The sequence below is a fragment of the Mangifera indica genome, chromosome 6 (genome assembly GCF_011075055.1).
Source record: "Mangifera indica cultivar Alphonso chromosome 6, CATAS_Mindica_2.1, whole genome shotgun sequence".
Taxonomy (NCBI): domain Eukaryota; kingdom Viridiplantae; phylum Streptophyta; class Magnoliopsida; order Sapindales; family Anacardiaceae; genus Mangifera; species Mangifera indica.
This window is the reverse complement of record NC_058142.1, coordinates 18,497,221-18,522,449: the sequence shown is the minus strand read 5'-3', so window position 1 is coordinate 18,522,449 and position 25,229 is coordinate 18,497,221. Positions and strand designations below refer to the sequence as shown.

The 25,229-nt window shown below is 31.5% G+C and overlaps 3 protein-coding genes and 1 pseudogene across 7 annotated transcripts; 3 read left to right on the top strand and 1 right to left on the bottom strand.

Annotated features, from left to right (window-relative positions):
* The first annotated feature begins 1,373 nt into the window (after positions 1-1,373).
* Positions 1,374-3,608, top strand: LOC123218279 (annotated as a pseudogene).
* Positions 3,609-7,000: 3,392 nt separating this feature from the next.
* LOC123217925 lies at positions 7,001-8,346 on the bottom strand. Its single transcript, XM_044639009.1, has one exon. The coding sequence runs from the start codon at positions 8,137-8,139 to the stop codon at positions 7,177-7,179; it is 963 nt and encodes a 320-aa protein (XP_044494944.1). The 5' UTR covers positions 8,140-8,346; the 3' UTR covers positions 7,001-7,176.
* Positions 8,347-14,802: 6,456 nt separating this feature from the next.
* Positions 14,803-16,986, top strand: LOC123219505 (MADS-box protein defh21-like). 4 transcript variants are annotated; one of them, XM_044641496.1, is made up of 9 exons: positions 14,803-14,888; positions 15,046-15,241; positions 15,396-15,468; positions 15,574-15,738; positions 15,823-15,864; positions 16,135-16,206; positions 16,347-16,388; positions 16,496-16,730; positions 16,805-16,986. In XM_044641496.1, the coding sequence occupies exons 2-9, from the start codon at positions 15,054-15,056 to the stop codon at positions 16,807-16,809; spliced, it is 822 nt and encodes a 273-aa protein (XP_044497431.1). In that variant the 5' UTR covers positions 14,803-14,888; positions 15,046-15,053; the 3' UTR covers positions 16,810-16,986. The 4 variants fall into 4 exon arrangements, with proteins under 4 accessions (XP_044497431.1, XP_044497434.1, XP_044497433.1 ...); XM_044641498.1 differs by having other exon boundaries at positions 14,846-14,888; positions 15,016-15,241; XM_044641499.1 differs by lacking the exon at positions 16,135-16,206.
* Positions 16,987-18,917: 1,931 nt separating this feature from the next.
* Positions 18,918-24,489, top strand: LOC123219314 (coatomer subunit delta-like). 2 transcript variants are annotated; one of them, XM_044641200.1, is made up of 12 exons: positions 18,918-19,051; positions 19,380-19,421; positions 20,328-20,367; positions 20,795-21,018; positions 21,355-21,597; positions 21,693-21,873; positions 22,142-22,446; positions 22,637-22,835; positions 22,923-23,076; positions 23,457-23,519; positions 23,611-23,707; positions 24,211-24,489. In XM_044641200.1, exons 2-12 carry the CDS (start codon positions 19,419-19,421, stop codon positions 24,298-24,300), a joined length of 1,599 nt encoding a protein of 532 aa, XP_044497135.1. In that variant the 5' UTR covers positions 18,918-19,051; positions 19,380-19,418; the 3' UTR covers positions 24,301-24,489. The 2 variants fall into 2 exon arrangements, with proteins under 2 accessions (XP_044497135.1, XP_044497137.1); XM_044641202.1 differs by having other exon boundaries at positions 18,921-19,051; positions 21,696-21,873.
* Positions 24,490-25,229: the final 740 nt, after the last annotated feature.

Sequence of the window (25,229 nt, the reverse complement as noted above, 5' to 3'; positions counted from 1 at the left end):
ATTCGTTTTAATTTAAATTTACTTGATTGTTCATTAAACAACAAATTTCACCCCACCCCCAAACAAATAGTTGACAAATCCAATTTTTTTAATAATTTTTTTCCCTTGATGATTCGTTTAAATTTAAATTTACTTGATTGCTCACTGAACAACAAATTCCACCCCCACCAACTGATTGGGCAGCAAAATCTCGTGTACATTACAGTTAGTAAACAAAAGTGGTTACCAACTTGAGCAATATACTGTATTTTATTATAAGATACCATCTAAATAGGTTGACTTGGAAACATGCTGAGATAAAAATATAAAGTGGGTTTCATTTCATATCTTCTGAAAATCATAAGAAAAAACAAAAGAAGAACACTATTTGAACATGTGGTTAAAAATTAGTTTAAAAAAATTGAATATTTTATAACATATAAAGTAAATAAATATTTGCAAAGTCTTTTTTTTTTTTAATACACATCATAGTCAAAAAAAGAAAGCTACAAGAATTATACGATGCAATATATATTAACATATTTTGTTCAATAACAATTAAATTATAGCCCATCAACATGCCCATAGGCTAAGCCCAATTTTGTTCGAACAACTCCAAACATACCCACAATCAAATGTTACTCTTAAAATTAAATTCAATCTAAATTACTCAAATTTGAATTGTTATTCGGATTAAACAAGTCAAATTTAAATTAAAAAAATTTTAGCTAATTGATCTTGAACTCGATTCGAAATTGATGCCACACTAGTGTTGTTACACTACAATTCGCTTTACTTACAACTTTTTTTTCTCCTTTAACAATTTTTCTCGTTGGTATTACTATTTACAATTGAGCAAACAAAGCTTGATATTAAGTTAACAGATTGCCTACAGATTGCCTCCTCTGAGCAAGAAATGTATACCCATAGACATATTAAGGGTTTTGGGTTAACATGTGAGACAACTCAAGTCCCTTTTTTTTGGCATAGTTGACAGACATGTGACCTGTAGGGGCCTTGGGATATGGCATGTGGATCGATCCGCTAATAAATAATAACTAATTAGAAATAATTAAAAATAATGAAAAAAGAATAATATGGGGGCAGCTCGACCTACAAAGGACTCATGAACACACGATCTAAGGTCTTGGGTTGTGTCAGAAGCCTACTCATGCTTGCACATGCCCTGTATGGATCGTCAATTGGTGGGCCTTGACAAGGCATTTTTTATAGACATGACGGGCTACGCTAAGTTCGATCCGATACAAACCACTATCATGTCAGGACCGGCCTTTATTCATGTAAATAAACAAGAAGTATTTTATCATTTAGAAAAATGGAAATCACGTTTAAATCCTTTGTAAAAAATATGTGACATGAAAGTCTCAGTTTTCTCCCGGACCACGAGTTTTGCTCGGCCTAAATTCATTGGATGAAGACAAAGCTTCAGAACATCAAATCCAAAGCAAGTCAAAACGACAACATTATTTTTCCGAATTCTTTGCAAGTTTGAGCCGGCAAAGTCAAACCAAAGCTTCCCGTTTTCTCTAAAGAGGCTCACCATTTTTTATTCATTTCATTTCACAGACTTTTGCTCTGAAAGCGAAGGAAAATGGAGTCACCTTTCAAAGCAGATGTTCTGAAGGGAAAGGTTGCTTTGTTGACAGGAGGAGGATCCGGAATCGGGTTTGAAATTTCTCTTCAATTGGGCAAACATGGAGCCTCCATTGCCATCATGGGCCGACGTAAAAGCGTTCTTGATTCTGCTGTTTCAGTTCTCCACTCTCTTGGCATCCCTGTAATCTTCATTTCCTCCACCGTTTTTTTCTTTTTAATTAAAGTTGTGATTTGGAGTCAAAGGTCTTGACTTTAGATTCGTCATGAAGAGAAAAAAAGTGATCTTCTTGTTGAGTAGCTTAGTTCTCTGATGAAAACTTGAGAAGAAAATATGGTTTAGATGATTCTTAAATAGTTCTTTCTTTCGTCTCAATATGATTTGTATTTATGTTGTGCTGATTCGTATTGTTGTTATTTTCATTCTTGAATTTTGTTTGAAGGGAAAATTTATGTTCATATTGCTTGACTGAACTTTTAGATTTTCTTATTATTGAACTTTCAGAAATTTCAGTATTTAAAATTGAAGATATGGAAAATAGTTTGTTTTGTTTTATTTTTGGCACAATTGGGATTAATTTGATACTTGGAAAATAGTGAAACATTAGTAATAAAGTTTGGTATAAAAATTTGAAAGTTCAAAGTTTGTTTTTCAGTAGAGAAAAAAAGTGATAGTTAGATATCTCCTGGTGTTGTTATCCTAAATTAAATTGATGTAGTTTGTTCATATTGCAGGCTATTGGACTTGAGGGAGATGTTCGCAAAAGAGATGATGCTATGAGAGTTATTGAATCAACAGTAAAGCATTTTGGAAGGCTCGATATTCTTGTCAATGCAGCTGCTGGAAATTTCCTTGTACCAGCTGAGGATTTATCTCCCAATGGTTTTCGAACAGGTTAGATTTTTGTGTATTTTGATTAATGATGATGAGTTCATGTCTTGAGAAAGTGTAGTGTCCCTAGGCAAATTTTGCATCGCCTCTGAACCACTGCTCTTGTGGACCATACTCAAGGCAATGGCCACATCACATAGACACGCCTTTGACAACTATTCATGGAAGGCTATTAGGTTGATATGTTTGCATATTCTTTTGATGGTTTGTGCAGTGATAGACATAGATTCAGTTGGCACTTTCACTATGTGCTATGAAGCATTGAAGTATCTGAGGAAAGGGGGTCCTGGGAAGGATTCATCCAGTGGTGGTGGAACAATAATAAACATAAGCGCAACTTTGCACTACACTGCAACTTGGTATCAAATTCATGTATCCGCGGCCAAGGTTGGTGTTGCATATGGTTTTCTGGATTTCTGAAATATCTGAAACTTGTAAGAACTGTAACCTTTTTCTCAGGCAGCTGTTGATAGCATTACAAGGAGCTTGGCCTGGAATGGGGAGCAGATTATGATATCAGAGTCAATGGAATCGCACCAGGACCTATCGGAGAGACAGCAGGAGTTAGTAAACTTGCACCTGGTGATATATTGAGCAAAGAAAGACAGCATATGCCTCTGTTCAAATTGGGGGAGAAATGGGATATTGCAATGGCTGCTATTTATCTTGCATCTAATGCAGGTCAGTTGTTTTAGTAAAATTGCCAGCTCTAAACTTTACTAAAGATTTTGAATGGAGAGTCCAGTTAAATGCCTATGTTCATGACTATAATCTTCTGATGATGCACTGAGATTTTATGTTATAATTTTTATGGTTCAAGGAAAGTATGTCAATGGTACAACAATGATTGTGGATGGAGGGCTATGGCTGAGCAAGCCAAGGCATCTTCCAAAAGAGGTGGTGACGCAAGTATCAAGATCAGTGGAGAGGAGGTCAAGAGATGCATCAGTCGGCATTCCAAAGAGCAAGTTATAATGATTCATTTCATCATTATATTTTCAGGAAAATTTAAATTGAGTGGTCTCATTACAGAAATGTTATCCTGAAGTTTCAACATTGTGTTGTTGCTATGTGTTTTCAAATATATTTTGAGCACAGTAGTTGAACCTCGTATTTTTTATCTTATCGTGTGTTGAAAATATAATTTTATATATCACATATTGTATAAAATTATTTATTTAAAAATAATAATAATAAATTCTAATAGTTGCATCTTTATCTTAAAAAAAAATCACAAACACCCTATAAAAATTTAAAAATTTGCTTATACATTCTATCATGCCATACTTCAAAAAGTTGTATTAATTTATACTGATAATATATATCATGTTGTGTGAAACATTTATTGTATTATATTAATTTTTTATGTATTTTAAGATATATATTGTGTATTATACTATACAAATTACCATGTTTCTAACAACAACAAAATATTAATATAAATGGGGGCAAAAATAACTTGCAGAAATAAATGTGCAAGAAAAATTTCCAAGGCAGAGCTATTTTTCTAAGAAGATAACCTGCCTGATCAATTGGTATGAAAATTCTCATATACAACTCTCTAAACTTAGAGGAATGGACTAGAGGCAAGCCAGCTCCGCTTGAATTAGTATTTGGCTTGACTTGAATTCAAATTTCAATTTGATAACTTGGTTATCCACCAATGATACCATTCATTCAATCAGCTGGAATTTGACATAATGGGTTATAACTGAACGTGAGGTAGGCTATGTCTGTGCTCAACTAGGCTCAAATCCTGCCCTATATGCTTCTATATACAAATTAAAAGCTACCTGATTAAACAAAACTCCATTATCATATGCATATGAACATCCAGCCAGTCCATCTTAACGATGCTCTTATAAGGCCTATTTACCAATATGTCTAACAAGCTTATAAGCACGCCCTATTCATTGGTGCCAACTTTCAAAAATGTTACAAAACCAGCAGAGCTAACTTCACCAAATTAATTCACAGTCCAACAATTCCAATCAAGAATTAAATAAACATGGCACAGAAGTTCCCACCACATCACAATGAATTTCAGCATGGCTTCCAAACCTTACCATGCAGGCACTATTTTCAATACGTAGGTGATTTAAACACTCAAGAAGAAAGCACAAAATAAAGACAACATAAAGCAAAGCATTCCCATAAAGCAATCTCATAAGATCTTCACAGCTTTGGTTCATAGGATGACAGGAAGTCAACCATTCAAAAGCCAAATGATCACCACAAACCCATTGACATCTACAGGCATTATTTCTAAAAGGTAAATCATTTGTCTAACTCTTCAATGAATATGCAAAAAAGTCTTGCTTCCAAGAGCTTAACTTCTAGGAAAGAGCTAAATGACGGTGTTTAAATTCTCTTACACTCTGTCATGTTCCAAGGAAGTTAACATGAACACAGATACAGATCCAAGCATGTGTCCAGCTTTCCCTACATTATAATTTATACTGGTTGAATGAAAGAGTAGAATTCAAGATCACCTGTTCAACCTAACTATGATACCATGATCCCCAAAGACTAAACATATAAGAAAGGGTTTGACACTAGTATTTAAACTGCCAAAGATGAGGCTCCATGACAGTCTATACAACCAAAACTTCCTTAAATACATTATAAAGTCATTCGCATATAGACTTAGTCACGGTTCATGAACCGGCGATTCTGATTCATGGCTCAAAAAAATAGAAACCCTTAATCAGAACCGTTACAAGTCAGTTCGTAACTAGTCTGAAATCGATGAACCGTTGGTTAGAAACCTTACAAATTTAAACCTTTTTTAAATTAAAAAAATTAAAAGGCCTAATGGCCATATAATTTGCAAAGGCTTAGAATTTGCAGGGGACCGTTATGATCCCCTAGAAATTTGAACTTTTTTTTAATTGAAAAAATACAAAAAATTTTAATCATTTTCATTCAAAATTAATAATTTTCTTTAATTAAATTATTAAACCGCCGGTTCATGAATCTTTGAACCGGTGGCTCAAAAAAAAGAAAAACTTGAACCGAACTGTCAAAATTCAGTTCTGGTTCTGGTTCTGGTTTAGGCCAATTCTGATTTTACACGGGCCGGTTTTGGTCTGATTCACAGGCCAAACTGGCCCATGGCCAAGACTATTCGCATACATGCTGGCATGTCAAAGTCTATCAATAAACAATATTTTCTCCTCTCCTCTCCCACAAAATAAAAATGAGTCAAGAAAAGGAGACATTGTTGGTGCCAATGAGAAGGCTTCATGAAGACCAACCAAACAGATTACAAAGTTGAAGCTTCGTCAAGTCAATACTCAAAGTAACTGCATGCTCAGCAATATCAAAAAGCACATCAATTAAGAATTCTAAATCCTAGTTTGACAAAACAAAACATAAGAGTCAACATCTCAAAAGAATGGAGTCAAATATCTTGACTCACAAAACAAAGCCTCTTAAAACAATATTTATCCTGTCTTTATTTGAGCACATATATCATTTTCTAATATATTTATATGATTCAGTAAAAACTGAAAGCTCCTGCATGACCGGACCGGAACTGGCCCATGGCCAGGACTATTTGCATACGTGCTGGCATGTCAAAGTCTATCAATATACAATATTTTCTCCTCTCCTCTCCCATAACCAAATAAAAATGAGTCAAGAAAAGGAGACATTGTTGGTGTCAAAGGGAAGGCTACATGAAGACCAACCAAACAGATTACAAAGTTGAAGCTTCTTCAAGTCAATACTCAAAGTAACTGCATGCTCAGCCATATCAAAAAGCACATCAATTAAGAATTCTAAATCCTAGATTGACAAAACAAAACATAGGAGTCAACATCTCAAAAGAATGGAGCCATATATCTTGACTCACAAAACAAAGCCTCTTGAAACAATATTTATCCTGGCTTTATTTGAGCACATATATCATTTTCTAATATATTTATATGATTCATTATAAACTGAATGCCACTGCATGACCGGACCGGACCGGGCCTGTGGACAGGACTATTCGCATATGACATGTCAAAGTCTATCAATAAACAATATTTTCTCCTCTCCTCTCCCATTACCAAATAAAAATGAGTCAAGCAAAGGAGACATGGTGTCAATGAGAAGGCTTCATGAAGACCAACCAAACAGATTACAAAGTTGAAGCTTTTTCAAGTCAACACTCAAAGTAAATGCATGCTCAGCCATATCAAAAAGCACATCAATTAAGAATTCTAAATCCTAGTTTGACAAAACAAAACATAAGAGTCAACATCTCAAAAGAATGGAGCCATATATCTTGACTCACAAAACAAAGCCTCTTAAAACAATATTTATCCTGTCTTTATTTGAGCACATATGTCATTTTCTAATATATTTATATGATTCATTATAAACTGAAAGCTCCTGCATACAGCATGCCAAAGATCCATGAAAATACACAATACAATAATCAGTATGCATAGTCACATAAACCTAAAAAAATAATAAATCTAGAATTGATCACAACAAAGAAGCTAACTCAAGGAAAAATACAGCAACTAAAAACAAAGACTTCCACAAATTTTCATAGCAGAAAGAAACAAAAACAAGAGTATCAAATACAGCTGTGAAAATCCTCTAAGTCCTTTGATATATAACAAAATTCAAAAACTACAAACACAATAACCTACACTTACAAATAATCACAATCATTCAGAATGCCATTCCAAACCAATTCAAATATCCAAGTTCTCCATCTGAATGCTGCTCTTGAGAGGCACATACTCCCCAAGATATCCACCAAGATGGTCATGTAAAGCACTCTTATCAATCCCCTCATGGTGATAACTCTTGCACACATAATAAAACACACTTTGCAATAACAGCCCCACAAGATTTACAATCACCAACACCCCAACCAAGAATCCACCCACCACAATCCTCTTAAAAACTCCATGTTTTTCTCCTCCATGTACAACAACAGCTCCAAAAGTACTTGCAATGGCTGCACAAATCGCCAAATAACCAAAGACAAGTATCCCGGCCATGCGAGTCTTCCCCTTTAACAGCTCATAGCTTTTCTTCATGGCTGCAAATCCATAAACCGGTTCAAGAACCGACACCACACTCGCCAAATGCCACAAAGCAGTTATATAAACATGAACGCCCAAGAACAACACAAAAATCAATATTATAGAGATAAACACCAAAAAGGGATTTTGGGTGTCAATTGCAATAATCAAAACTACCAAGAATCCAAGGAACACCGCATTGTAAACAACCATCAAAAGAGTTACCCACAAGAAAGTGATAAACAAGCGCTTAAAAACTTTGGGTATGGCCGAGATTGTGTTGGAAAAAGACACCGCCTTTGAAGTGTAAAGCGACGCGACGGTGAAGACAACGGCAGCGGTAGAGAGAAGCGAGAAGGCAAAGAGGAAAATAAGGTAACAGAACTGAAAGATCATTAAGCGGGTCCATTGGTGGCCGGTATCCGGGTCGTAAGATGGGCGTTCTTCGATTCGAGTCAAAATCGGATGCGTGAACAAAGAGTGAGCTAAAATGGCGAACGAGAGAGGGAAAATCAACGTGAGAGTGATGAGATAGAAGGCTCTGGGGGCTCGCCGGGGGATGGAGATTGACTCGCGCAAGATGTCAGAGATGGTCAAGAATTGGAGCTCTTCCGGGGCCAGATCCATGGGATTGAAAGTGAGGAAAAATCGAAACTTTGTGAGGCAGAAGCTTGAAGAAAGCAAAAACAATCGTGGAAAAGTTGTGGGATTCTTTTGGTACTTGAGATTGAAGGACAAGAAATGGCTGGGATCTGATTCGGGGGTAAAAGTGTAAGAAATTCGAAGTTAGCGATAATGGTGGCATCTCTTTGTGAAATTGCGAATTGACTAAACAGTTGATTTTTATTTTTGTGCACGGACTTGAGGTTAAAGGGATAATTAATTTTGATTAGTAAAGTTAATCAAGCCAATTATATGGGGGAGGCGGACATGTCTAGTGCACGATCCAAATCAACCACATTATTAATTTTATTGACAAAATTATTCATTTTTATTAATAGTATTATTTATTTTATTAATAATTCATTAATGACATTTTTTATTTGTTCAAATAAATTTGAATTTAAATTCAAATTGATTATTATAAATTTAAATCAAGTTTGAGTTAATCTATACTTAAACTTGATTTAACTTAACTCATATTTTAGATTTGTCAAATTTTGTGGATAAATAATAACATGACACTATATAATTATGCGTTATTTTATATTTAATTTTTAATTATTTAATTAAATAATAATATATTATTATTTATATATAAAATTATATGTAAAAATTATACACATAAATAGTTTTTTTAAATCATTGAAAAGTGACATTATTATTTTAATCAAAAAGTGAGTGAGATTAGGAAAGTATTTAATTAACTATTAATTAATTATTAATACTAATTAGGAACTTATTTAATTTTATAGAAATATAGAGATGGATTTATTACTAAAAAAAATTACATGAGCGGAGATTGACATTTGGAATTTGGTTAATTGTTTTTCAAACCATTGAAAATTGAGTATTAATGAGGTTGATTAAATTAATGGATGAGATAGATTTTGTTGTGGTTTAATGGAGAGTAATTTAATTTTATTTATGAGTGAAAATTAGATATTAATTAGCAGCTAAACAATTAAAACGTATTAGGGGCTAATAATTAATAATTACATTTTAATTAATTAATTAATTTTTAAAATAAATATATGAAAAAATGCCCTGTTTTATAAAAATAATATGAATTTAAAAACTTTAAGCTAACGTCAATAACAAAATGTTATCGATAACTTATTGTAATTGATGAGATTCAATATGAAATGACATTTATAGGTGTCGTTACATATTTAGGCTTAGAGTTTTATTCTTCTCAATTAAAAATAAGGGTCAAAGTGAAAATTTGGTAAGAGAAAAATAATTTGTTTATACTTAAAAAGGAGATAAGTGGTATTAATCTTAATATTTACATATTTTACAAACTAATGAAATACTTTTTAATTATTAAAACTAACGTTTGACTTTTAATCAAGATTTCATGGAGAGAATGATGTGAACATAAGACCTAGAAGGGTATAAATGACATTCTATGTCAAGATTGGTTGTATTATCATTTTTTTTTAATTATTGAATTATTATTGACAAATAAATATAGTATATTAGGCAAAGATTGACTTTTAGGTTTAAATATTCTTTGGGCAATTGGCTTTTAGGTTTGTGGTTGGTGAGGATTTTAAGGACACTTTTGTTTGGTGAAAGAGAAAATTCATAATTTTAGAAATTTTTGAAAAAGGGTTTGGTCTATTATTGAAATAAATGATTTTTCCGATTAAATTATAATTTCATGACAATATTTTGCATATAAATACTCGTTCAAATATTAATATTTCATTATATAATTTTAAAATAGAAATAAAATAATACTTATTTTAGAATAATACATCAAGATTTATACTAGACATAGATCTTGATTTGAGTTAATAAAAATTAAATCCACGGTTTGATTTGAATGAGTTAAATTTAAATTATAATTTTAATTCGATAATTTGATTCAAGATTGATTCATTTATTCATTAAGAGATATTATTCATCTCGTCTATAATACTATTTATTTATTTGATAATATTTTTTATACCAACTTATATAGTAATGATATCATTTATCATATAATTATATGATTTTAAATTAAAAATAAAATAATATTTAATTATATGATAATATATTATTATTAATAATATAATTTAAAACTCATTATAAATGCATGGAATATTATACAAGTCAATAAAAATTATTTATTATTATAATTACCGATTTAAGTATTAAAAATAATGACAATTCCTATAAGTGCGTGATGCTTTATAAGTAAATGTAATGAGTTGATGTCAATGCTTTAATTGTAATATAATTTTCTCAGAAACACGCAAAGAAAAAAGCTTTTTCAACTCAATAAGAAAAGCAGTTTTTTTTTTTTCTCAAATAAAACCTGGCCATTTTCTTCTTTCATAATTACCATTAGAGTGGATTTGATTTGGCTTCCCAGAGCTAGTTTAAATTCAACTCAAATCAATAAGATTTATTTTGATCTCGTTTGAATTTATACATAATATCGTTAACAGGCAAAGTGAATAGTATTATTGGAGACACAAACAAATCAAACTCAATTCAAATTCTATTGAACTAAAATTCTAATTCGAATTCGGTTCTTCGAGCCAAACAATAAATGTGGCTTGAATCAACTCTTACCGTATAAGGGAAAATTTTACACTCATTTCTTCTCTTTGTTTCTGTGCTCTCTCTTTCTATTATTTCACATTATGATTTCCACAATCTCCCTTTGTCGGCAGAGCCTATTTTTGGTTGTTGAAATTATCCTCGAACTGTCTGCAAAAGGACTTGTCAATTTCATAATTTTGGCAAGAGGGTTGCAATTGACGTGAAACTGCCTTTCATTTTTGGCAAATTTAAGCTCACATATGAAGGCTGTTATGTTATCCTATATATGTATATAATCATCATGGCTTCTTCGTAGTTTCATGTGACTGCATTAAGAAGATAAAGATTCTCTGGATTTTACTTCTGGCAATGGCAATGGTGTTAGGGTTTTCATCAGTGGCTTGAAAATTTCAAAGGTTTTTGAGTCAAAATTTAACTTTATTCTTTTTGTTGCGAGGGCAATTTCTTCGAAGGAGTAAGTTCGATGTTGACTTGAGGGGGCCTTATAAATATTAGCGATTTTGATGTCTTTCATGTCGAATTTAGGGTTGAACTTAACCAACTCAGCTTGGTTTGAAGTGATGTTCGATTTGGTTTTCGCTAAATTTAAATTGAAAGTTTAATTTAATAGTTTGATTCACACCTTTTTTTAGTAATGTTGTTTATACTATTAAAAATACTATTTATTTTATCAGTAATATTATTCATCTTAACGATAGTAATATTTATCCTATCGATCAATAATATCTTTCGTTAGTTTAAGTTCGGTTTGAGTTGAACATGATAGACTAGAGATTTTGATAAAGATAATGATACTTGAAGATACCGAACTATCATTTTTTTATTAAAGAGATTAAATTTTTTTAATTGAAGGGATCAAATTTTAAGATTATCTATTAAAAAAACCAAACTTTCATATTTTCCGATTGAAACAATAAAACTTTTAGATGTTTTTAATTATGATAATTTTTTAATGTTGAGTTTAGAGATTGACTCAAGTCGAACCATGTTCTCTCAAATTGATGTTTAGCTTGAATTACCCATACTAGATTGATCACTAGATCTTAGTTAAATCGGTTCAACCGATCAATTCAATACAAGTTTCAAAACAATATTTTAAGAACACCTTATTTAGCTCTCTTCAAGCTAGCTGATGAAGTTGCCATGAGATCATGCATTTATTAGCATCTTAAGGAATTAAGATTAGCTTACATTATTAACATATTCTCCATTAAAAATTAAGGAAAGTTTTATTATGGCACGTAAGTGATTAATTATGTTATATTTTTGTTTTACAATTCAGAAATTCTCGGCGCTTGATTTGCAACTTTGAGGTGGAAACTAAGACTTCATGACGTAAACCAAACGGTTCAATGTTGTTAATGTGATTTCTCATGAATAACTGATATACGTAATTTATAGATTTATGTAAAAAATAGGGCACGATAGTAGTAATTATATTATACTAAGATTTGAGTAAGTCTATTATGGATGTGTGAAATTGTTATGAAAATGGATTAAGACAAGTTAGAGACACTAAAGATTTTACGTTATTTAGTCTGATGATCAAAATCACAATGTTCTCACTCTTTTTGTATAATGAACGAATAATGTAATAGTTTATAATATCTCTAGTATATTTTCTGAGTTTTCACCTCTCCATTCTTTTTCTCTCTTCATTTAAAAAGTATATTTGAATCCTTATTTTTCTTAGGGTTTTAACCTATGATTTTGAATTTAAATAAACGAAATTATACTATATTGATGACATTTTTATTTATGTGAAAGTCAATATCTTTTTTGGATGATCGTTGTAAGATGTTGTGGTGTGGAATTCAACTAGTTTTTACAACAGTAATTGGTTGTATGTATCATATTGTTTAGTTGGTGGTTATTGGTCCTAGTGTTTAAGTCTTGATTCTACTATAAGCTTCAAGTTGAAGAGTCAACTAATGATTATCCGTAGTTCGTTGCATCTAGTTGTGTTTCAAGGCAAGATTGGACCCTAACTAAGTCGGCTTGGTTTTAAAAATCGATGCAACTCAATTTGACTTAATTTGAATTCGTTTAGATCAAACTCGAATTGAGCTTAAGCTAAGAGGGTGGGTCAACTCATTTCTTAAATTGAGTTAGAGGAAATTTGATTTGATCCAACTTACAAGTCAGGTAATGGTTCAATTCGATTCAAGTTTGACTTGTAACCTGATTCAAGTTATATCAAAAAATTATCAAAATGAGATCGTTTTACCCATTATTGAGTATAATGATGTCAATTTATTAATAAACCATGAATTTGAATTATAAATTTGAGGCATGAACTCCAATCAAGCTTTAATCTTCAAATTTAAGGACCGAACCTAATTTAAACTATTTTTAATTTTGGCTTAACAAATTCGAACTACCATAATTTTTAATTAAACCAAACCTGAGTAAGAGGATGTTTGGGGCCGACTTGTTTCGTATGCTCCCCGACTTCAAAGATTGACTTCAGAGGTCATGTTCACACTGCCTAACAAAATGTGATGAATCATTAGGGTTTATCCCGAAGCCAAAGAAGTGAACGATGTTTCGGGGAAACTGTAAATTGCAGAAAGTGTTTGAATCAGTGAGTCTAAAAGATCTCATGAAAGATAAAGTATGGTATTGGTGCTTAATGACTAAGGCTCTAATTAGCTTGTTGAAACTAGACAAGCACTAAGACTAAAAGGGACATCGCCTTCTTTAATTCCATTCTGGGTTGCTATGGTTTTCGCTTCAAAAATTTGAAGCTTTCCCTATTCGGCAATGTTTAATGACAGACGAGGTCATGTTCACATCTTCTTTTCTGATTGTCGCTCATTCTTCCATTATTGGTCACTGAAGTTATTATTTATTCTGATCTTATTTATCACTTCTTTAAGCTACAGGTTTGACCTTATTACAGACGATTATATAGCAATATCAACATCTGTGATCATTTATATGATCTTCATCAGCAACTTTCACATGCACTGTAACAACTAATTAAATATTAGTTGCAGATGGATAATTGTCTGTAAAAAAAGAAAAAAGATTTTTTTTTTTCAATTAATAAGAGTATTTGATATACATAGTTATTAATACTTATAATACGATACTATACAAGTAAAAAATGATATACATTTTTACAAGTTATATAAAAAACTAGTGTAATATGATATATATTTTTTATATAGATCGATACACTATTTTAAAAAAATGATGATGTGACAAAAATATATTCGAAAAATTTTAGAATCTTAACGAGTGTTTGTGATATTTTTTAAAGAGGATGATATAATAATTAAATTATTTGATTATTATTATATTTAAAAAAGATGTATTTTATAATACGATATAATATACTATACGATGTAAAAAATTAGGTTTTTGATATACAATATGATATAAAATTAAACTACCATGCTTGTAAAATATTTGAATGTATCAAAATAAATATCTTTGAAAGATGATATTTTGGTGGCACTTGCTTGTGTTGGAGCTACGCATGGATCCAATCTAAACTCACTTGACTTGAATTTTTCACTTGGCTTAAGCAAGCTGATCTTGAGCTTGTAAGATCAACTGGTTTATCCATTCGGTAATCTATTCATTTCATTAGTGATATTGTTTATCATATTAATAATCTTTCGATGATATTATATCCCAACTCGAATCAGTTTGAGTTAGTATTATAAAAGTTTGATCTAACTTTGAGTTTAGTTCAATTTGAATAGATTACATCCCTAGTTAGAACAAAAATAATATATTTTAACGATATTAATCGGATTGAAACAAATGTAATAAGCCCTTTTGAACATAAAAAGTTTATAAACAAAATTGAATAATACTTTATGTACTAACAATTAGTATAAGCACAAACACTTATGTGTTATTGTTATTATATGATTAAGTAATTACAGATAAAATGATATCTAATTACATAAAGGACCATTAGGCTTAACACACTATTATTCATGGGTGTAAGTGAATGCATGTAATTAAAGGCATTTTCGTAAATTTACTCTTAAAAGGAAGACACTAAGAAGTTCAGAATGTTTGTGTGCTTGCAAATATGTACATATAAATAACCTCTCTTTAGAAACACCAGTTCAAGCAAATTTCCATTACAAAAAGCAAAGAAGAAGAATTAGAAATTAAGGGCTGCAGAATTAATTAAAGAGGTAATAACAATAACTCTCTCCATTTTTCTTTTCTCTTGCTTCTTCTCTCTCACTTTTTAGGGTTTTTAGTAACCCAGTTTCCACTTTTTCATCATCTTCTTCAATATTGATTACAATTTGTGTCAAGGATTTGAAGTTTTTAGAACTTTCAAACCAGTATAAATAATGGGAAGGGGAAAGATAGTCATCACCAAGATCGAGAACCGGACGAACAGGCAAGTTACCTTCTCAAAACGCCGTGTTGGGCTCCTCAAGAAGACTCATGAACTCTCTGTGCTGTGTGATGCTCAAATAGGCCTCATCATCTTCTCCAGCACTGGAAAATTGTTTGAGTACTGCAGTGAAACCACCAGGTCAAACTAATCTTACTCCTCCTAAATTCTCCCTGTTATGTATTTCTCTTTCTTCTTCTTCTTCTTCAAAAGTAGGGTTATTTTCTTCTTCTTCCTCTAGCTTTCATAAATTTTCTGTGTCTTTAATTGTATTTTGAACTTGCATTTGAAGCAGCATGGAGCAGCTGATAAGAAGGTATCAGCTGGCCAAAGGAATGAGAATTCCGGAGACCATTAATCACGATGTGGTAAATTAATTAACTTCTTGGATTCAATTATTCATTTCTGGCTGTTTGTAATTTAATTAAAGTTTGGATTTTTGTCAGTCTGATTTTTAGCGTGAAATTTTGCAGGGACAAATTCATGATGAATTAAGAAGAATGAGAAGGGAAACCCAGAATCTTCAACTGAGTCTGCAACGCTACACTTGCGATGACTTGAGCTGTGTGAATTATGAAGAACTGGCTGAACTTGAACACCAACTTGAACGCTCAATTATCAAAGTTCGAGCCAGAAAGGTTTCACTTTTCTTCCATTGATTTACATTAATTCATGTGTAAGCTCTTCTGATTTATCAAAAATTATTGATCTTGGTCTTGCAGTTTGAGCTCTTGCAGCAGCAGGCAGACAATATGAGGAGGAAGGTAACTCTTCAATTATATTATTGTTAAAAATAGACATATTGAAAAAAACATAAATACATTGGGTTTGCAATTAAGGGTGGATCCGAGCCGAATTCTCTCATTTTTCAACTTGAACTGGCTGAGCTTGAGTAAGGATAGTCATACCTTGAGTCAAGCTAACTTAATTTGATTGAGTCATTAATAAATTCATCTTTTTTAACAATATTTTATCTTCTCAACAATTCTTTTTCTTTATTTTGGATAACCATTCTTGTTCTTCTTCTCATACAGTTTTTTGTCGAACACAGTACCGGTTCGAGCGAGAGTTGGCCGTATTGTATTAGAACTGAGCTTAATGATTCGGTTCGGCTCGAATCTACCCTTAGATTTGTTTGATTTTTAATACGAAAATAAGTTTAAAAAGCTAAAATACAATGTAAATTGTCGAAACTATTTTTTAATTAAAAACTTTTAAGTACTAATTTTTCATTGTTTATGTTTAGGGGCGACTGTTAGAGGAGGAAAACGAACAAATATATGGACTAGTAAGTGTTCAAAATCTATTGAAAAAAACACATTTTGATATTATAATTTATATTTTAGAAGATCATGAAAATGAAATGGTTTGATTTGATTTGATTTTGTGTTATAGATTAGGGACCATGAGGCAGCTGCCTGGCAGCAACAGCAAGCACAGGCAGCTGAAGCAGTGTTAACAATGGCAACAAAAATCGAAGAGCCTCGACAGGTGCTCGAACAATTCCCGTTTGCCGGCGAGGCACAGCCCCGTGGTGTTCTTGAGCTCGCCATTCCTGATTGTCACCCCTACAGGCTTCAGCCTCTTCAGCCAAATCTTCAAGACTTCAATCTTCACTGCCCCAATTATGGTAAGTAAAACAATGAATTCCATTATTTGTTAATTAATCGGCCATGCAGGAACATGATTAAATATTGGTTGCAGAATGAAGATTGAACTGGTATCGGATTCTCAGGGAGAAGAAGAAGGTTTATTTAGGAGCCTTGACAGATATAAATGAAGACCTTTTATAATTATAAATTGAACAGTTTAATATATATGTTTTAGTGTGCGTGATTAAACTCTGAACTTATATTATAATATATATTGAAAAATAATTTATATAATGTTCTGTGTTGTATGTTTGTAATTCATAAGAACCCTGACTGAGGATAAATTTGAATCGAGTTTAAATATGGGTTAACTCAAATTTAGTTCGAATATATTATGGACAACTCAAATTAATTTGAGCTAACCAGATATTTGGTTAGAAAGTCGCTAATAAAATAAATAGTATTTACTGATGAGATAAATAATATAATTAGAGAAAAAATAGACCAAATTTGAATTGAGTTATTAAATTAAAATTTTAACTAGAATTCAACTTTTTAACTGAATGTCCATTTCGAACAATATTATTTAATTCTTAAAAATGAATCTCAAAGCTAAATTTGATGAGTAGATTGATAGTTTTTAATAGTCATAAACAATATTATTTTATTAGTAAAAATATTAGTAAATTTTTAAAAATTTTAAATGATAGTATTTATATCTTTATTTTTTTAATTTTGAATATAAAGTGACAAATAATAAATATTTCTTTAAAAATATAGTTTTATAAAAAACTCCAATTATATATATATATATATGTGTGTGTGTGTGTGTGTGTATATATATATATATATGTATGTATGTATGTATGTATGTTTTAAACCAATTATAGTTAAACTTTGCTTTGTTCATTTAAATCGCTAATGTCACTAATATGATAAAATTATGCGTATAATTTTTTATATAAATAATAATATATTACTATAATACTACTCTCTACCAGCCAACCATATGTTATGTAAATTAGAATTATATTAGGGTTTTTCTACACTAACAAAATGATGGTGAGAGTTAAGCATTATGGATGCCAAAACTCAAACCAAACCTGCATAGAGTGTTATTGTTAATGATTAAACCTAATTAAAACAAAAATGGATTTATTTATATTATAATAAATTTAAATTGGATGAGCTGACACATTACTTTGTAATCAATAGGGTAAGATTAAATTTGAGTTTAGTCCAAACTTAGTCCAACTTAAAATCAATAAGTTGTAACTCAACCTCAATTAAAAGTTAATTTAATTTTAAATTTAATGTAAATTAGTTAAAACTTAAATGTTTGTATTAACTCAAATTCAATTTTTTTTAATGAAAATAAATTCAATATTTAACTTTAACTCAAATAATTTAATTCAAAATTGAATTTAAGTTTAAAAAGTTCATACCAAATCTAACCTTGTAAATAAAGTTATTTTACTCACATATTAACCATGAATATAAGTAGGGGTGGATTTGCATTTTGGTATGAATAAATTGATTTTAAGTTAAAACTTTAGTTTGATAGTTTGGTTTGAATAAACTCGTTTGTCTATCCAATAATACTCTTCATTTTACCAAACAATATTATTTATTCATTTGATAATACTTGTAAAAAGTATTTGGTTTGAAGAATGTTTTATTACTAAAATTAAAAAATTACTTTGAAAATAGATTATTTTGAGGATTACTAGGTATAAATTATTACTATGTTTGATAAAATTTAATAAACTGGATAGATATAAATAATTGTTATATTTGGTTAGAAGTAATAAAAAAATACTAGTATATTATTTTACTTAAATACACTTGAGTATAATTTTTTTAAATTTTTTTATGTTATTTATTATATTAATTAAAAATAAGATTATTTTTTATTTAAAAAATAAATAAATAAAGATATAGTTATAATAAGATAAAGATTACTTTGATAATATTTTAATACTTATGATGAAAATGATAATCGGATTCTCTCTTATATTACTTCTCACATCACTATTGATAATAAAATATTATCGAAATATTTTATTATTTATAAACTAAATAAAATAATATAAATAATAAATAATAAATTATTAAAATAATCTTTAATACTTTTTACTCAAATGCATCATAAGGATTTCTTGATTTTTAAGTTTAATTTATTTAATTACCACCAAGGCGGGTACCCAACTGAATACCCGGGCCCCGGCCCAAAAGAGAGATGGCCTCGTTAAACGCAGATCTTTTATGTTCTTACCCGACTTCACAAATTCTCTCGCCAATTTCTCTTTGCTTCTGAAGAAGAGTGTTACACACATTTGCAGAGTAGATCGAATTCCAGGTGAGTCCCTCTCTGATTTCCACCGTTAAATTTCTCTCCGCTGCAATCTCCGCCCTCGATTTGTGCTTCTATTTCACTCTGATATCTATTGAAAGTTTAGATTTTCGTTTTACGCTGTAGGAATCAGGACATGTAGATCTCAGATCCAAGAATTCTTTATTTTCTAATTTGCTTTACATTGGATGCTTTTCCTCGAAAACAAAACGGACGAGTTAATTTTGATTTGTATTTTGTGGATTAGTGAGATCTTACTGTAATTGAATGGGATCTCGAGTTTTGTAATTGAATTATGGAAATGTTAGATATATTGTTCTATTTGATATTTCAGGTTTCGCTTATTGTGGTGGTTGGTTCTGCGCAAGCCAAAATGGTAAGTTTTGTCATTTTTTTAATGAAATGAAATGATATGATGAAATTTACATGAATTTAGATGTTGCATACTGTTGTTCTTTACTTTTTGAAACTAATAAGATTATGCTGTTTACGTACTATTAGTGCAAGTATAAGGTCAGCTTCATTTCGGTATTTTTCAGATCTGTTTATATGAATTGCAATTTTCATAGTAAAATTATAATGTAAAGTTATTGTGAGAGTAGAAGATATTTTTTGGAGACTGTATTATAGAAGTCTAAATCTACTGATTAGCTGATCTTTCACATTGTAATATGGATTTTCTGTCATCGGTGAATTGATTTTCTTGTTTTGTCCGCATATTGAATATTATCATTCTGTCCCAAAGTTTTTGCTGGGCTGTACCATTGGTTTTTTTTTTTTTTTTATAATACCAAATCTCTTGGTATAAGGTTGTTTAGGCCCATGATAGGTAGTCAAGGGGCTGTAGCTTGTATGGTGTTGCTTGTGGACCTTATTTTTCTGGCTTTGGGTTCAAACAAACCAAGGTTGACTACGGCTAGATTACACTTGAAAATGTGTTTAAGTCAGTTTATTATGTGAATCAAAACTGCATGTGGAGAGTAGAAAGATTAGAATTTATCAGTAAACTTGTTGGAGGTGACTTTAGCATATTCTTTTATCTTTTTCACACATAGAGCAGTTTGGTAAGGAGTGAGTAACCTGAGCAATTAATCCGATCATCACATTGGGTTAGAAAGTCTTTAGAACTCTTGTGACTGTTTGAGCTTTCTCCAAAGCTATGTATTTTATTAATAGAGATGCTTGTTAATAATTTCTGTTGTGTAGAGATGACAGGATGATCAATTGATTCATTGATTTTGAATGAAAATTTCCTTCTTTATATCTTTTATTTGTGATACAGGTTGTTCTTGCAGCTTCTATTGTGACCAAATCTGGGAAAGGTGAGTTATTTCTTTATTTATAAAAGCAAATTGTATATTTTTTTTCTTGCTTATTGCCTGCCATTGTATGTTGAAAGTTTTATATGCAGCAAAAGAAAAAAAATAGTTTCCAATGTCATTACTGTAATAGTTTCATAATATTTATGTGCTGACTTTGCTAAGTTCTCTTTTAATTGATTCATGAACTTTGTTTATACATAACAATGAGGCACTTAATAAGCATGCCACGAAGATGGTGTTTGGCTGTTAAAAGTTGTTTGGTATCATATTAACAGCCTGGCATTAGTCCTTGCTTTCATTGGTTTTGGGTTCTATCTCTCATTCTTATCTCTCATCTACACCATGCACTGTTGTTTTGCTTGCTTATGATAATATTTTACAGTGACTACTTTTGGTTTCTCTTCTTTACATCCTTTATTCCATGCAGTGCTTGTTTCTAGGCAGTTTGTGGATATGTCTCGTATACGAATTGAGGGTCTTCTTGCAGCTTTTCCTAAGTTGGTGGGCACAGGAAAACAACATACATATGTTGAAACAGAAAATGTCCGCTATGTTTACCAGCCAATAGAAGCTTTGTACTTGTTACTTGTTACAAACAAGCAGAGCAACATCCTAGAAGATCTGGAAACTCTGAGGCTGCTCTCCAAGCTTGTATCCTTTTAGAGCTACTCTTTGTTTACTTGTCATCTCCTTAAATCAAGATTGACAATTTATGACTCTTGCTAGTTGCCCATTTTTGATAGGAAATATGACTTCTGTTTGTTGTCACGGATTTACCACTGTGGATCTGGAACCTGCTTTTCTTGTATATATTTATATTACGTGATTATTCCTTCGTCGTTTCTAGCTTATTACAATTTTTTGATGCATGCCACATATTATTTTTACATTTTTAATCAAAATTTTCAGATCTGTGCATGTGTTTCCGAGACTGTTAATCCCATTTTATGTAGAAAGATTGTATTGTGTATTCCTTAATGTTTTTAGGTACCTGAATATTCCTACTCACTAGATGAGGAGGGTATTTGCAAGACAGGTTTTGAGCTGATTTTTGCTTTTGATGAAGTCATCTCTCTTGGGCACAAAGAAAATGTGACAGTTGCACAGGTCAAGCAGTATTGTGAGATGGAGAGTCATGAAGAGAAGTTGCACAGGCTGGTATTGCTGAGCAAAATCAATGAAACCAAGGAAGCCATGAGGCGCAGAGCTAATGAGATTGACAAAAGCAAGGTACTTTTTTATGGTTATGTAGTGGTTCCTTTTCTAATTGGTGCCTTCCATAGTTTCTTGTGTTGTATTGCAATTTGAAACTCTTATGTATCCTGCAGATTGAGAAGAATAGAGGTGAAAAAGGAGGCTTTATGTCCTTGCAGTCAATGGGATCTGGAAGAATTGAGAGTGGCTTTAGTGATATGAGCATTTCTAGTGGTGGTGGTGGTGGTTTTGGTAATGGCTCTGGATTTGGTTTGACCACTGATGTTGAGTCCTTTTCCAGCAATTCCAAAGGTTTGGATTCTTTAAGTGGAATCAATTCTATGAGCATACTGCTGATTTTTGATTGGTTGTGGATTTTGTTGGCATACGTGCTGTATTTTAGCAAATAAACATGCATACCTTTTGAATACTAGGCAGATCATTTATACTTTTCTGTCTAAAAGATGTCTGTCTGTTTCCTTTTTGTGGAAATCAGTTTAATGGAACTGTTTTTGGATTACTTGATCATTTGTTTATTAACTGAAGAGAATATTTGTTTATTATATGTTTACATTATTAGGTCGTCCACCTTCATCAGCCACAGCTCCTCCTAAGGGTTTTGGCATGCAGCTTGGTAAATCCCAAAGGACAAATCAATTCTTGGAATCTCTGAAAGCAGAAGGTGAAGTAATTCTTGAAGATGTGCAGCCAAAAGCAGGCCATTCAAGATCAGCTGCTCCACCACCAACTGATCCTATCACTTTGACAGTTGAGGAGAAACTCAATGTGACTTTGAAACGAGATGGCGGAATGAATAACTTTGATGTCCAAGGAACTTTGTCACTTCAAATTCTTAATCAAGAAGATGGTCTAATCCAAGTTCAGGTGCTCCACTTTTCTCTACCATGATTATATGTGTCTGAGTGATGGCTACCATTTTGTGTTCCTGTTGTGTCATTTCTTTTTTGAAGAAAAGATGCTTGACCTGACTTATGTTGCTGAATGCTTGACATTATTTTTTAGATTTGTGGTCCATGTTCTGTTATTTATTACAATATATTGTGCATTATTTCAGATTGAGACTGGAGGAAATCCATCCATTCTTTTCAAAAGCCATCCCAATATGAACAAAGAACTCTTCACCAATGAAAATATACTGGGCTTGAAGGACCCTAATAGGCCTTTCCCCACAGGCCAAGCTGGTGATGCAGGAGGTGTAGGTCTTTTGAAGTGGAGAATGCAAAGTGCTGATGAGTCAATGGTGCCGTTGTCAAGTGAGTTCAAGTCTTCAGCTGAATTTTCTATTTATAACATTTTTTTTCTATGCTAAAAGCATAAACTTGGAATTATATATATTGCAGTCAACTGCTGGCCCTCTGTTTCTGGAAATGAAACTTACGTGAGCATTGAATATGAAGCTTCATCGATGTTTGATCTGCGTAATGTTGTGATCTCAGTACCTCTTCCATCTCTTAGAGAGGCACCAAGTGTTAGCCAGATTGATGGGGAATGGAGGTAAGAAATTTAAGCATATCCAGTTTAGGGGTATTAGATTCAAGTTCAAATGGGTTTTGTCATAACTGCAATATAAGTATTAAGAGGTTAAAATATTCTCAAGTTATGAAAAAATAAAGAGTGGCAATCTGAACATGTTTTGAAATTTAAATCATGTTTCACTAGCAAATTTTACTTGTGAATTCTGGTAGATTGTGAAAATTTTGCTAGTTAAAATTCTTTACTTTTACTATATAGCTTGAAGTGATAGTTTTCCATAATTCAAACTAAATATTTACCTCCTTTTTTCTGTTTTTACCGTTGGAGTTCCCTTTTGTAAAGCAAAAATATTGTTTTATCTAATATGTGCATTCAACACTGGCATTTCTTTTGACTTTCAGGTATGACTCTAGAAATTCTGTATTGGAATGGTCAATACTTCTCATTGATAACTCCAACCGGAGGTAAGTGACTACTATACTTTCCAATTCAATGAGTTACATAACTTGTATTAATGTCAACAAATAGCTTTCTTATTGTTCTCTGAATATGCAGTGGATCTATGGAATTTGTTGTGCCACCAGCTGATTCATCAGCCTTCTTCCCTGTCTCTGTGCGGTTTTCAGCTACCAGTACATACAGTGACTTAAAGGTTTGCTTGACATTACAATTTGTTTGTGTTATCGTCTCAACAAATATAATAACGTGTTTGCATCTATGTTTGTATTTACAATCTTGCAGTAACATCACAACTTCACAATGTTTCTGGTTAATTTATTTGCTCTCGTTATATATCATTTGTAACCATTAATTCTATGTGCTTCATAGCAGAAGTTTATGTTATATGGAATTTTGCTCTAAGATATGCATGTCCTGCCCTTTGATACTGATTGAAAATTGCTCTAAGATATGCATGTCCAGCATGTGATGTTTATGGTTATGTTCTATTAGGTGGCTAAACTAGTTCTGTTCCTGTGGAGGTTTTGATGTGGGCTTGATTTATTTTTGCGGTTGTTAATATGTTAGTAAAATTAGGGTATATTAGTAAATTCAGACATATAAATTAGTCGTTCCATCTAACTTTTCTGCTTCTAGTTTTTGCATGGTCGTCTATATGTTTATTTTGATTTAAACTCAAAATTGTTGTTGGTGCAGGTTGTAAATATCCTCCCTCTAAGAGGTGGACCTTCCCCCAAGTTTTCACAGAGAACTATTTTGACCACAGAAAATTACCAAGTTGTGTGAATTGCCTGCTGCCTATTTCTGGATATCAAGCGCTGGATTGAGCTTCTTTCCATTGGTATTCTTAGTACACTTTCAATTTTATGGGAGTTTCACAATTAGCATTTCTTTTTCTTTTGACATTTCTGATGCCGCACTTTTAATCATATGGACCTATATTTTTCATGTTATAAATAGTTTATTCGGCTCGAACTTATAGTTGTATCGATTTATATGCATTTATCGTGCGACCATTTCAATTTTATTTTTACATTAGATCAATTTGATTAATTATACAAATTCATTTTGAATGTTATTTTAAATATTTATTCAAATAATTGATCAGTTGGATCAGGCAGTAGCCCTCATCCGGCATGAATACTTTGTTCTTGAGGGCACATTCTTTAATGGATCATACCAAGTAATTTATTTTTATAATATGGGGTATAGATTTATATTTTTAGAAACATTATGTAATTCCACATTTATATTATTCTAATTTTTATTAAAATTAAATATTAATTTGACTGTAAAGGAGAAAATTTTTTAAAAAATATTTTTTTAAGCAAAATTAATTGTTTATTCAAAAGGCCTAAATTTGTTTATTGACGTAAAAAGACAGAAGAATAACTACGAATGAATGAAAAAATCCTTTTAAGCTGTCTCTACTCTAAGGAGTCATATTAGACGCTATAGTTTAATTTTGATAACAAATATTTTATCAAGTAATCTTAAATTTTTATAAGATAAAAATATTACTCACAACCTCGGATCAATTAAATTGCTATTAACTTTAATCCAAGGGTTAAGATTTATTGGTCTAGGGGTAGATTCGAGTTTTGTCAAGTTTGAACAAAAGTTAGTCTAAACTTGATATAAATTCAAAATGACCAACTTTAATTTGACCTATTTTAATTTGAATTTAAGTTGTTTTAGCTTGGGAAATAGTAACA

Coding starts and splice junctions, on each gene's coding strand:
- LOC123217925 (XM_044639009.1), bottom strand. CDS start 8,139: ATGGATCTGGCCCCGGAAGAGCTCCAATTCTTGACCATCTCTGACATC.
- LOC123219314 (XM_044641200.1), top strand. Junction 21,874..22,141: donor CTTTTCCAGCAATTCCAAAG/GTTTGGATTCTT, acceptor TTACATTATTAG/GTCGTCCACCTTCATCAGCC. Junction 23,077..23,456: donor CAGATTGATGGGGAATGGAG/GTAAGAAATTTA, acceptor TTTGACTTTCAG/GTATGACTCTAGAAATTCTG.
- LOC123219505 (XM_044641496.1), top strand. CDS start 15,054: ATGGGAAGGGGAAAGATAGTCATCACCAAGATCGAGAACCGGACGAAC. Junction 15,469..15,573: donor AGACCATTAATCACGATGTG/GTAAATTAATTA, acceptor GAAATTTTGCAG/GGACAAATTCATGATGAATT. Junction 15,739..15,822: donor TCAAAGTTCGAGCCAGAAAG/GTTTCACTTTTC, acceptor TTGGTCTTGCAG/TTTGAGCTCTTGCAGCAGCA.